General features: G+C 34.9%; 1 protein-coding gene across 1 annotated transcript; it reads left to right on the top strand.

Annotated features, from left to right (window-relative positions):
* Nucleotides 1-10,807: 10,807 nt before the first annotated feature.
* Nucleotides 10,808-12,552, top strand: LOC104108222 (alkane hydroxylase MAH1-like). Its single transcript, XM_009617206.4, has one exon. The coding sequence runs from the start codon at nucleotides 10,937-10,939 to the stop codon at nucleotides 12,458-12,460; it is 1,524 nt and encodes a 507-aa protein (XP_009615501.1). The 5' UTR covers nucleotides 10,808-10,936; the 3' UTR covers nucleotides 12,461-12,552.
* The last annotated feature ends 532 nt before the right edge of the window (nucleotides 12,553-13,084 follow it).

Here is a 13,084-nt window from a genome sequence, read left to right on the forward strand (position 1 = left end):
TTGCTCGTTTGTTGATACATCGGGGGCCTTTGAAAACCCGACCCCCGATTGCCTTGATTGTTACCTCCCCAATTCCCTTGATTATTTCCACCACTTCAGTTTCCTTGATTGTTGTTGTTATTCCAATTGCTTTGATTGTTTCCACCACTCCAATTACCTTGGTTGTGAGAATTCCAGTTTCCTTGATTGTTTTGAGGTCGTCATTGTTGTTGGCTTGGGCCTTGGAAGTTGTTTCTTTGCCCTTGAAATTTGTTCACATGTTGGACCTATTCTTCTTGGTCATTATAAGAGTCATCTTGATCAAACTCACTATCTTCTTGCACAAAATTGTCTGCTCTTTGTTGCACTTGTAGACCCTTTGTTCTCCGTTTGTTCACCATCATGCTTACTCCCTTTATTGCATTGACTTGCATTGGGTTTTGCACTTGTTGAAGTTGAGCCTTTGACAATTAGTTCATGGTGGTAGTCAATTTAGCTATGGCTTGCCCATGGTCATGCAACTCTTTGTGAAGGTGAATCACATTAGGATCACCCTGTGGAACATTAGCTTGGGATTTCCACGCCGATGAAGTATCCGCCATTTCATCCAAAATATCACACGCCTCCGCATAAGGCATAGTCATGAAGTTTCCACCGGCAAGTTGATTCACTACACATTGGTTGGTTGTGTTGATACCCCGATAAAAAGTTTGTTGAATCATGTTCTCCGTCATATCGATGTTGGGACACTCTTTAACCATTGTTCTATATCATTCTCATATCTCGTGTAGTGATTCATTTGGCTCTTACTTGAATGCTAGAATTTCATCCCGAAGTATAGCCATGTTCCCGGAGAGAGAGGTACTTAGAAATACATTTCTCCACCAATTCATCTTAAGTATGAATGGAATGGTTTGACAAATGTTCCAACCAATCTAAAGTTTTCCCCTGTAGAAGGAAGGGAAAAAGCCTTAGCCTCAAAACATCCTCGGAGACATTTATTTGTTTACTCCCCCAACACGTATCCACAAACCCCTTCACATGTTTGTATGCATTTTGACCTGGAGCACCGGTGAAGAACCCTCATTGCTCAAGCAAGGTGAGCATCATGTTGGTTATTTGAAGGTTGTCCGCCCTAATACAGGGAGGGACTATTGCACTTACATATCTTTTATTCGGCAACACTCGGTGTAGAACCGCTCGTGGTAGAGGTGGGGGTGGAGCAGGCACATTGTCATGAGGCACTCAGCCTTATCTATTGGCTTGAGGTTCAAGAGGAACCTCATCCATTTGATCATCCTCAACGTCCACATCCCCAAAGCAATGTTTCCGACCTTATTGTTTGCCATGGTTGCACCAACAATTTCCCAACACGTTAGTAACACGGAAAGAAAAGAAGATATTCCAAAAATATACCCAAATATATAGCTAACACCGTTTTATCTCCCCGGCAACGACACCAAAAATTGACTATCGTGCACAATGCACACCTCAAAACAAGGTATGAAACGGTCGATTGTAATTAGAGTGACCAAACGAAGAGTCGGGATCGAATCCACGGGGAGCTAGATGGGAGTTAGGAGTATATATTCTAATGTGTGAATTTGAACTATCTTATTTTGCACTTCCACAAAATGGTTTTGTTGCTATTTCTATTTTAAAGCTAAGGATTGAAAAGTAAAGAAATAAAATTGGGATAATTATTTTTGTTGTTTTTCAAGTTTATAAGAAGCCTAGGACTATGACTATTACCTAGGTGTTCGCCTAATGAGATAAAAACCTTAATACTTGTTTTGTTGATCGGGGTGTGTTATAGCTATCAACTCTCAAATACCCATTCAATACCTCTCGGTCAGAGAGTGGTTTTGCCTAATTTTGGCCTTTTAAAGTCCAAATGGGTATCACACAAAACGGTTGATAAAATCTCAAGTCGGTTTATTACTATATCTAGGTTGAACTCTTTAATTGGGTTAATTAATCTCTCGATTGACCCAATTTCTTATTAGCCAAGTTTTTCTACACTAAGTCTCTCTTTCTCAAGTAGAGACTAAGTCAAATAGGCATGAACTAATGTTTGCAACCATTAATTTCACAAATTAAAGCATGAACAAGGCTAAATAATAAACACCAAATCATAAACAAGCACTAAATTAGATACCCATAAGATTTACACACTAGGGTTGGGTCACAACCCTAGTAAAAATATAGCTACGCATGCTTGAAATTGAAGAAATAGAAGAAGAAATACTAATTAAACTCATATTGTAAAGTTAAAATGATAAAATCTATAGTAAAATACTCCAAAATATAGAAAACTTCCAAAAGAGGCAAAGAAAAACGGCTACAGGACTTGCTGATGTCAAAAGTTGACCTAATTTTATGAAACTCATTTATTTATACAAAGCTGGAAATTTCTGACAAAAATGTCCTTCGGGAGGTTCTGCGGCCGCGCAATTCCATGTCCAGTCCGTAGAACTCTTCATCTTACAGGAGCTGGGGTTTTGCGGCCATACAATTTTGAACTGCGGTCGTGAGGCAATATTTCTGCGGTCCGCATATTTAGCATTACGGCCGCAACCTGGTCTTCTGCAGTCCGCATCTTTACTTCTGCGGTCGCAAGGCACTTCTTCTACGGCCGCACGATTCTTGTGCGGTCCGTAATTCTGAGGGACTTGAAACTTGAAAATTTGCTTACCCTCTGAAGTTGATCTCAAGCTCTTTTTTTGCGGCCGCACAATTCCTGTGCGGTCCACAGTTTGCTAGAAAGTCTGCTGGAATTTCCTTCGTTGTTTGCAACCGTAGTTGGAATTTTACGGACCGCAATTTCTTCTGCGGCCGCAGAATTCCTTCTGCGGACCGTACTTTGTATGCTTCTATACCCTTTTGTTGCCTTGAGCTCGGACTACTCCTTTTTGAGTGGAATTTCATCTCGGGAGTCCAACTTCCAATATTCCTGCAATTTTGTACTTTTTATTAGTTTTGGGAACATAATTCAATATTTTTAGACTAAAACAAAAGCAAAAAGGCGCTAATAAGTAGTCAAAATCCCCCACTTATCAGCGACTGCCCCATCGCGAATGCGTAGAACAAAAGGCCCCCATCTCAATTCTTTATACGCGAACGCGTGAGACCCTTCGCATTCGCGAAGAACAAAACAAGCACCAGCAAACCAGCAACAACAAATCATCCAAATTTGGCCTGAAACCATCCCGAAACATATCTGAGGCTCCTGGGACCCAGTCCAATCATACCAATAAGTCCCAATATATTATCTAAACTTATTCAAAGGCTCGAAACACCGCGAATAACATCAAAATCATGAATTGACGATCAAACTCCTTCTTTCAACTTCCAAACATTCAAACCTCGATGAACGCGTCATAATCATACTTAAACATTCCGGAATGACGCCAAACTTTACATACAAGTCACAAATCACGATAGAACCTATTCCAAAGCTTGGAACCTTAAACGGACATCGATAACACCAAAGTCTACTTCAAATCAAACTTAGAAAATTATAAAACTTTGAAAATGCCAACTTTCCATAATAAGCGTCGAAATGCTCCCGGATCACCCGATACTCAACTCGATCATATGCCCAAGTCCGAAATCATCATACAAACTTATTGGAACCTTCAAATCTCGATTCCGAGGTCGTTTACTTAAAAGTCAAACCTTAATCATCTCTTTTAACTTAAAGCTTCCGAATTGAGAATTTTCCATCTGAATCAACTCCGAACTTTCCGAAATTCGATTCCGACTACGCGTACAAGTCATAAAATATGAAGTAACGCTACTCAAGACCTCAAACATCGAATGACGTGCTAGAACTCAAAACAACCGGTCGGATCGTTACATTAATGTTCGTAACCATCGATAAAATAATAAAATTTAATTGATATTATCAATTTCTAAATACTTATTCCTCAAAATTTAACAACTTTATTGATGTTAGAACTATTATGTTATTTATTGTTCGTAACCACCGATAAAATGATAAAATTTGGTTTGGTCTTTTCAATTCTCAAATACTTTCTAGTCAAAATTTAACAACTCTATTGATGTTAGAATTTAATATACATGTAAATCTTCAAAAATTTAATGGATTAACAAACAAAATATTTAGCATAATGGATAAAGTTTACTTCAAATAATATCTATTGTCCAAATTTGATTTGTCTATAATCTTTTTAGATTTTATCTTAAAAGGGCAAACCGGCTTTTTTCAATATGGTACTTGGGTTAACCTCAAGCTTGACTACTCTCCTTTTAATATAATACATATATAGATTAGATATTTTGGGTTTTTATTTTAGGTTCTTTCTAAATTTAAGGAATCTAGTAATATAATTTTCTATCTTTTAATTCTACCAATCTTTTTCACCCTTCTGTTCCTCAAATCAGTGTACCTTTTATTGGTGAAAATTTATTTACCTAAAAACTATTATGGAGTAAATTTATCGGGTAAAGGAGAGAATATTTTATCTAATGAAGAAAACAAAAATATTTTGGTGAAAGAAAATATTTAAGAAAACAACCATTCGAAAAATTCGAAAATTTAGTGGGTGACGTGATATGCTACGTTATCTTTCCGGCACCGAAAATTGATTTCATGTTAGAATTAATTTTCTGGGAATATTGAATTAAGTTGGATGATTTTATAATGACAAAAAGGTTACTTTAATCTGAATGACTATTTGAGAAATTAACTTAAAAGATAAGATGAAGCTGCACTTCTGAATTCAGACTGTTACTTATAACTTATAAGGGGACGAAGTTATAAAAGTACTAAAAAAAAAAAGGAAAGAAAGAGGAGATGGGAAACAAAGTTGAAAAAACGAAAGTAACTAGAAAATACCTCCTCCAGTAATTTATCCCAAAGTAAATAGAGACTTTAAGCAAATGCGACGCATTACGCAAGGTGTATTTTTCTATAGTTTTAGGAGTTTAAAAAGTACGGGTCGATAAAAAAAATTACCAAAATGTAACCCCCACACTTTAGACAGAATCCAAGGATATTGGATATATAAATTAACAAGCCTTAAATCTTAGTGTAAGGCTGGCAAGTGGGCCGGTCCAGGACCGGGACCGGCCCAGGACCGCAGCCCACGTGGGTAGTGGGCCTAAACAGGCTGAACCGTTTAACACCGGGACCGGGGGAGGTGGGCCTAGCAAATGGGTCGGTCCTTATCTTGAGGCCCGCGAAACCGGACCGTTTGAGACCGGGACCGGACCGGTCCTAGCTGGCCCAAACGGTCCCAACGGCCATAATTTTAAAAAAAAAATCTGCCCGTTTGGGCATTTAAAATCTAGTTGTTTCCTCTGCCAAAATAGTCGTTGGCTATTTACAAAATAGTCATTTAACCCCCCAACTTTGTTTTAATCCCAAACTTTTTATAATTATACTTTTTTCCTATTTTCAACTATATATACCCCTTCATTCTTTCATTTTTCTCACAAAATCATCAATCTCTCTCAATCTCTCTCTAATTTTCTTCTATAATTGCTTACTTTATTGTTACAATTTGTAAAAAATTGTGAAGTTGGTGAATTGAAGTCTTCAAGTCTTCAACGATAATTAATTTTCAACAAGTTGTTTGTCAATTCGGTAAACTCGTTCCAACTCTTAAGTTTTAATATTATAGTTTTGTTTGTTTTATTTACTTTGTATTACTTGATTAATTAAGATGGCTTATTCCTTTAAAAAAATATTTAGTAAAAATAAAGAAAAATACAAGAGTAGTGAATCTAGTGGCCAATCTGTTCCTCCTCCACTTTCCCCAGCTCCCCGACCCAAACCTGTTACCCGTGGTATTTTATATTATGATCCAAAAAATATTCGGGAAGAATTGGCAAAAATGGTTACTGTTATGTGTTTACCCTATAGTTTTCCTTCTAACCCTCACTTTGTGCATTATATTAGAAAAGTTTTTAATCTTACTTATAAAGGTTTTTCTCGCACAACCGTAAAGAGCGATATTTATAAATATAAACATAAATATGAATAATATTTGCGATATTTATTTACTCATATAAATTATCGTGTTGTTATTATAACTGATATTGGTAGAAGTGATAATGACTGTGATTACCTTACTGTTACCAGTCATTGGATTGATGAGGATTGGATAATGCAAAAGCGCATTATTGCTTATAGAATAATTAATTCACGTCACACATGGCAGTTTATTTCTAGCACGGTTACGGATATTTATAGATATTTTTGCATTAGTGATAAAATAATGTCAGTTTCAATGGATAATGCTACTAGTAATACAAATGATGTAGCCTTGCTTACCACTACACTAAGTCCTGCATTTAGTAATATTTTTCATGTTAGATGTATTTGTCATATTTATCATTTAATTGTCGGTGATGGTATGGGAATTTTAAATGTTGAAATTGAAAAGGTTAAAATGGCTCTTAACTGGCTTTTTTATTCAAACCGTAGAAGTTGACATAGAGAATATTTTAAAAGATGCGATGAATTTGGCCTAAGAGAAAGAAAGGTTCCTAAACCTTGTCCAACTAGATGGAATTACATGTATGAAAGTTTAGTTGTTGCATATGAATATAGAAACCCCATAAACTCAACGTTTAATGCTCATGTAAGTGATGATGATGAGCACTTTACAAATGCGGATTGTGCTAATGTTAAAATGCTTGTAGATTTTTTAGAAAAATTTCATATTGCTACAAATGAATTTTCTGGGCAATGTTATCCTACTATTTCTAACTGTTTAATTTATATTGCAGAACTTGCAAATTTGTTTAATCATTTTTCAGAAGGTAGGGAAATTTATCAACTAGCTATTGATTCTATGACAAAAAAGTTTTAAAAATATTTTTTCCCTATTCTCCCTATTTATGGTGTTGCTGCCTTGTTAAATCCTACTATGAAATTAAGAGGTCCTCAATTTTGGTATGAAACTGTTTATAATGGTTTAGCACTTAAAGATGAGAAGTTGTCTAAACTTCCAGACGCAATAGCCTTAATTAAAATAAATGTTCAAACTATTTATAATGTTTATCAAGTTGCATTAGATCATGCTAGACCAAATATTCCAAATCCTTCTTCTTCTAGTTCTCAATCAACTAAAAGAACTGCGGAAGTAAGAGCACTTAGTGCTTGGGTGGGGTTCAGGGGTTTAACCTAGTACTAGTGATTTTTCACAACTTAATAAGTTTAAAATTTATTTATCACATGGAATTGAGGAAGTGAATCCCGACGGCTCCTTTAATATTTTGGAATGGTGGAAGGACAAAGAAAAATACTTTCCGATTCTTTCAAGGATGGCCCGAGGCATTTTAACTATTCAAGCTTCAAAAGTGGCATCGGAGAGCGCTTTCAGTCAAACAAGACTTCAACTAGGTGATTATAGAGCGTCTATGAGGGAGATCTTAGAAAAATCAGTACTTGTCAGATAGTAGATCCGTTCGGAAAGAATAAATTTTGGACTTGCTGAATCACAACCAGAGGTAGAAGAAACTTACGAAGAAATGCTAGCTGAACTTGCGGAGGATGCTGCTTCGCCCGGAAGTGGTGATGACCAAGCTTCTTTTTCGACACCACCAACGGAAATTCCTCCGGACCTTGAAGAATTTATGAAATTTGTAAGAGATACCATGTAACTTGCATGAACAAAAATTAATATGTAACTTGTATTTTGGCACATCTTGATTAGTTTCTTTTTCTTCTCAATGGTGGTATTATCACCTTGTTATGCTCATTGCATAGGGGAGGAAGACTAAGAAAGATATTGTCATGTTTTTTTAATGCTATAATAAAATTATTACGCATTGCTTTGAATATCTCTTTACAATATTTTTGTCTTTAAATTTGAATTAAAAAATTTAGGTCACAATTCTATAATATAATTTACAAGGAATTGCCTTAAATATTTTTATTACCATTTTTTTTTATAACTTCTATAAATTTTTAAAAAAAAATAGAAAGTATCTGTTAGGCCCACTTAGGCCCGGGACCGGCCCACTTAGACCGGGACCATTAGTTCATGGGACCCGGTCCCGGGCCGGTTCCTACAAAAAGCCCGTAAAGTCCTGGCCCGCGAAGATCGTTTAAGTTGGGACCGGGTCCACTTAGGACCGGCCCACGAAGCCCACTTAGGCCCGGGCCCGGCCCACATGCCAGCCATATCCTAGTGACACATTTTAAATCTGTGAGGGCCTAGGCCCAAAGCGGACAATCACTAGCGGACTGGGCTATTATAGATGGTATCAGAGCCACTTTTGTGTCAGCGATGCCGATGGTGGGTCAGAGTTCAAGTGAGTTTAGGCAAATTCTAGTTAGGCGGGGCAAACCTCAGTACCATAAGAGAAGGTGTATGTAACACTCTAGACTTTAGACAGAGTACCACATCGACAAAACACAAGAGAGATATTGGGTATATAAGTAAACAAGTCTTAGACCCTAGTGACGCATTTTAAATCAGTTAGGGCCTAGGCCCAAAGTGGACAATATCACTAGCAGGCTGAGCTGTTACACTAAAATTATCTAGCTAGCTTAGGATATAGATTCTAAAATTAATATAGTAGAACCTTATAAGGGAATGTTAACTTGGTGCCAAAATTATATGTTAGACTTTTGAAAATTTGTGTCACATAAAATGGATAGAAAAAAATGTTAACTTTGTTGTAATAATGGTGTTCCAACATTTTGCACGTACCTGATGTGGATTTCTTCTCTTGAGCCAAGAATATGTCCGAAACACTCTTTCTATCTTCATAAGATAGGGGTAAGGTCTACGTGTACATTATTCGTCACAAATCTTACATTGTGAGAATATATTGGGTATGTTATTATTGTTATTGTATTTCCATCATAATTGATTTATCCTGAAAGTTTGGACAGAAAAAAAAAGAAAGAAACAAAAAACTAAAAGGGTTTCTTAGTGAGTGCCCTTGTTAGCTGCACTCAGGGGCGGAGGCAGAGTGCGGGTTGTGAGTTCGGCCGAACCCTATAGCTTTTGTTCAAACTATGTATTTGTCTTAAGAAATCCATTGAATATGTATAACTTATTAATTTAGAACCCAATAACTTAAAAAAGATTACAATTTCGAACCCATAAGGTTCAATTAATTTTGGCTCCGCCTCGAGTTGCACTAGCAGTATCTCTCTGAAATATACTACTATCTTTTATCTTCATTTTAGCTCCATTTACTTTACCAACTAAACAATTGGTCTGGAAGTCTTTAACATTTTAAAATTTCTAGTCAATTTAAGGTAATACAAAATTCGAAACAAAGTACAATTGCAGCCTGAGTTCATGACTGCTATTTATCCTAGATGAACCCACTTTTAGTAGGTTAAAACAGTTAAATACAAATAGAAAACACTAAGAAACCGAAGCTTCAAAATTTAGTGGAAATTCATTTCCAAAAGGTCAAAATGGTGACGATTCTCAGTTAGATTCATCTTACAAACTAACATCTAACAACTAAGAAACTATAAATTCTGTACATGTATTACTCAATTAGAGTTATTAACTGCGGATTCAGAATTTCAAATTTATAAATTTTGATGCATAACTTTTCTTGAATCTTGATTACTAGATTCGAGATAGATTGTTTATATATATTATGCGATTTTTAAAAAATAAATGTAGAGTTTGAACTAATGCTATTAGTTTTATCGAATCGATAACTTTTATCGTAGCTCTGCCCCAGTATGTCACACCAGATGAAAACACATTTTTTTTTGTTTTCTATTTTTGATGCTTCCTTTGATTTTTGACATTTAAACGTATGTCATACATTAAGATACATCATATTAGTTGAGGACACCGCATTCTTCCACATTTTAGGATAAGATAAGGAATAATTCCAAATGATGAAGTAATACATCAGATAAATGAAATTTGTACTTTTACTAAACGCAATGGACATGTGTTTTTTCTAGTTTCTTGTTAACAAAAGGACAATCCAACTAATAAATGTGGCTATTGGTGGGCAGGTCAACTAATTTTAATGCCGCATGCATATAAATTTTATCCCTTTCCAATGCAAACCTACGTATCCTCATACGTTTAATTAACTCACTTAATTATCAGTTTAACTTATTTACTAATTCCATCTTTTATAAGCAGTTACTTGGTATTACTTTATCCGTTCTCTTTTACTTGTTCATATACTAGAAAAAAGATCTTTTACTTGTTACTCCCTTCAATTCGCTTTAATTGATTTTTTTGCCTTTTTTTGTGGTCCATAATATTTGATTTTTTCAGATATCGAAAAAGAATTAATTTTTTTAAAAGTTTTCCTTGGAGTAAAGAGCCTAGGAGTATTTTTTATATTTTCAGTGAACAAATTAAGGTTAATATGATCAATTTTATTGTTAATTAATCCTAAAAGGTAGATTCCTTAATATGTGTGAAAATAGTCAAAAAAATCAATTAAAGTGGGACCAGAGGAAGTAAATATTAACAAATCATGAGAATTCTTTTTAAAATTTTATCCTTATAATTAAGCAATCATTTCTCAAACTAATAGAATTACTAGTAGTCAAATTTAAACCTTTAAATTACGATTCATAAGGATAATTTAGTAAAAAAATAATATTTTGAACTGATCCGATAGTGTAATCTCAAACGTATAGAAGGTAAACTACTCATAAACTACCAAAACTAAAAGAATTTTTTTAAACTTTTCTCTTTCTCAATTAAAATCATTTCTGGTTGGAAGTTCACCGAATGAAAGGCGTTCTAACTTGAAACCAGCAAATTAATAGTGAAGAAAAATAAACACCGCCTAAAAATAGAATATTTTCATCGCTAACTATCTTGAAAATGTATTATAAAAGCAAGTGGTCAATTTACTAGTCTTTCAAGAGTGTATATAAACCAAACGACGCTTTTGAGGGAGCTAACCATTCTCCCTCTATATATAATATAGCCACTTTTCTCAGTTTGAAATCTTTCAAGAAATAACCTACAAAATGGCAATAATAGGGTTAGGTTACATTGAAATTTTCCTAGCAATACTATGCTTTTTCTTGTTTCATGGGTTAAAAGATACAAAGGGATATCCAAGAAACTGGCCAATTTTTGGTATGTTACCAGGTACCCTTTATTACATGCAAGAAATTCATGAAAGGGTAACTATGACTATGAGGCGATCAGGGGGAACTTTTTTATTCAAAGGTCCATTATTTGCAAAAATGGACATGTTAGCCACAGTTGATCCAGCAAATGTGCACTACATCATGAGTGAAAATTTCATGAATTTCCCAAAAGGGCCAAAGTTTAGAGAGATTTTCGACGTTTTAGGAGATGGGATTTTCAATGCGGATATGGATTTATGGAAGATTCAAAGGAAGACGGCTCGTGCTTTAATCACTCACCAACAATTTTACAAGTTTTTAGTAAAGACTAGTCGCGAGAAGGTGGAAAAAGGACTAATTCCAGTTCTTGATCATGTTTGTCACAAGGGTGTAATAGTGGATTTACAAGATTTATTTCAAAGGTTTACTTTTGATACTACTTGTATATTGGTTACTGGATATGATCCTGGTTGTGTATCTATAGATTTTCCTGATGTTCCCTTCTCAAAAGCAATGGATGATGCTGAAGAAGCAATTCTTGTTCGACATGTCATGCCCGAGGCTATTTGGAGACTACAAAAATGGCTTGGAATTGGAGAAGAAAAGAAGTTGATTAAAGCTTGGGAAACTATGGACAATGTTATAGGCAATTATATATCCAAAAAACGCGATAAGTTGTTGAAAACAGAATCTGAGTTGAAATTAGAAGACGAGGGTTTTGATCTTCTGACCTTTTATCTCAAGGAAGGTCAGAATATGGGAGTGAATTGTGATGATAAGTTTTTAAGAGACACCATCTTGAACCTAATGATAGCGGGGCGTGACACGACTAGTTCAGCTCTCACATGGTTCATTTGGCTTGTTACACAAAATCCACAAGTGGAGAAGAAATTAAGGGAAGAAATCAATTCAGTTATTCCCAAAGAAGAAGTTGGAAAATGGAGGATATTCAATGTCCATGAATTGAACAAATTGGTTTATCTACATGGTGCATTATGTGATTCGTTAAGGTTATATCCACCAGTTCCATTTCAGCACAAAGAGCCGCTTAAAGAAGACATACTTCCAAGTGGTCACAAAGTTCATCCAAAATTGAAGATTTTGTTTTCCTTGTACGCGATGGGGAGAATGGAGTCAATTTGGGGTAAAGATTGTTTAGAATTCAAGCCAGAGAGATGGATTTCTGAGCGAGGAACTATTAAACATGAACCTTCATATAAGTTCTTGGCTTTTAATGCTGGACCAAGAACTTGCTTAGGGAAAGAAGTGGCTTTCACTCAAATGAAGGCTGTGGCTGCTACTATTATCCATAATTACCAAGTTCAAGTAGTGGAAGGACACCCTATTAAACCTAATACTTCTATTATTCTCTATATGAGATATGGCTTTAAAGTTAGGATTAGTAGGAGATGGCCTTAGTAATAGTGTAATAGTCAAATTTATGTTTGTTTGTATTCCTATCTTATTTTGTTTACTACAATAAATAAAGCATGTAAAACTTCTACCAAGAACTGATGTTAGTTTTTCTTTTTGTTATTTTGTGAATATAATTGGTGGAGCATATGTCAAGTTTTAACAAATTTCATGATCAAAAGTTGATGATGTTTCTTAATTAGGGAAAAACATGAATACCATGCAGTAGTTTAATAATAGTAGTTGAGAATCATGTGGGCAGTATTTAGACATTTACTTTTTGGAAGAAGAATTTAGAATATATATCGGACATATAAGAAGTTTCATTAAGTAATCTACTAACTTAAACCTTTTGTGTTACTAGTTTTTAGGCACGCGACCCATATTGATGAGTATAAAATTAAAAAATTATATAATTAAAAGAATATTTGAGTTAGAAAAATAAAATTAAAAATAAAAGTTTAAATTATTAAAAAAATTATAAATATGATCCTATTTAGCTCACTCAAACGATAATTGAATAGGAAAATTTATAAAATTAAAGACGCAAAATAAATTTTGCATTCGACTTCCAACTGAGTCCGAGAGTGAGGAAGTATAAGATTTCTCAAGTCCACACCGTCATTCTGA

The sequence above is a fragment of the Nicotiana tomentosiformis genome, chromosome 5 (assembly GCF_000390325.3).
Source record: "Nicotiana tomentosiformis chromosome 5, ASM39032v3, whole genome shotgun sequence".
In the NCBI taxonomy this organism is placed as follows: domain Eukaryota; kingdom Viridiplantae; phylum Streptophyta; class Magnoliopsida; order Solanales; family Solanaceae; genus Nicotiana; species Nicotiana tomentosiformis.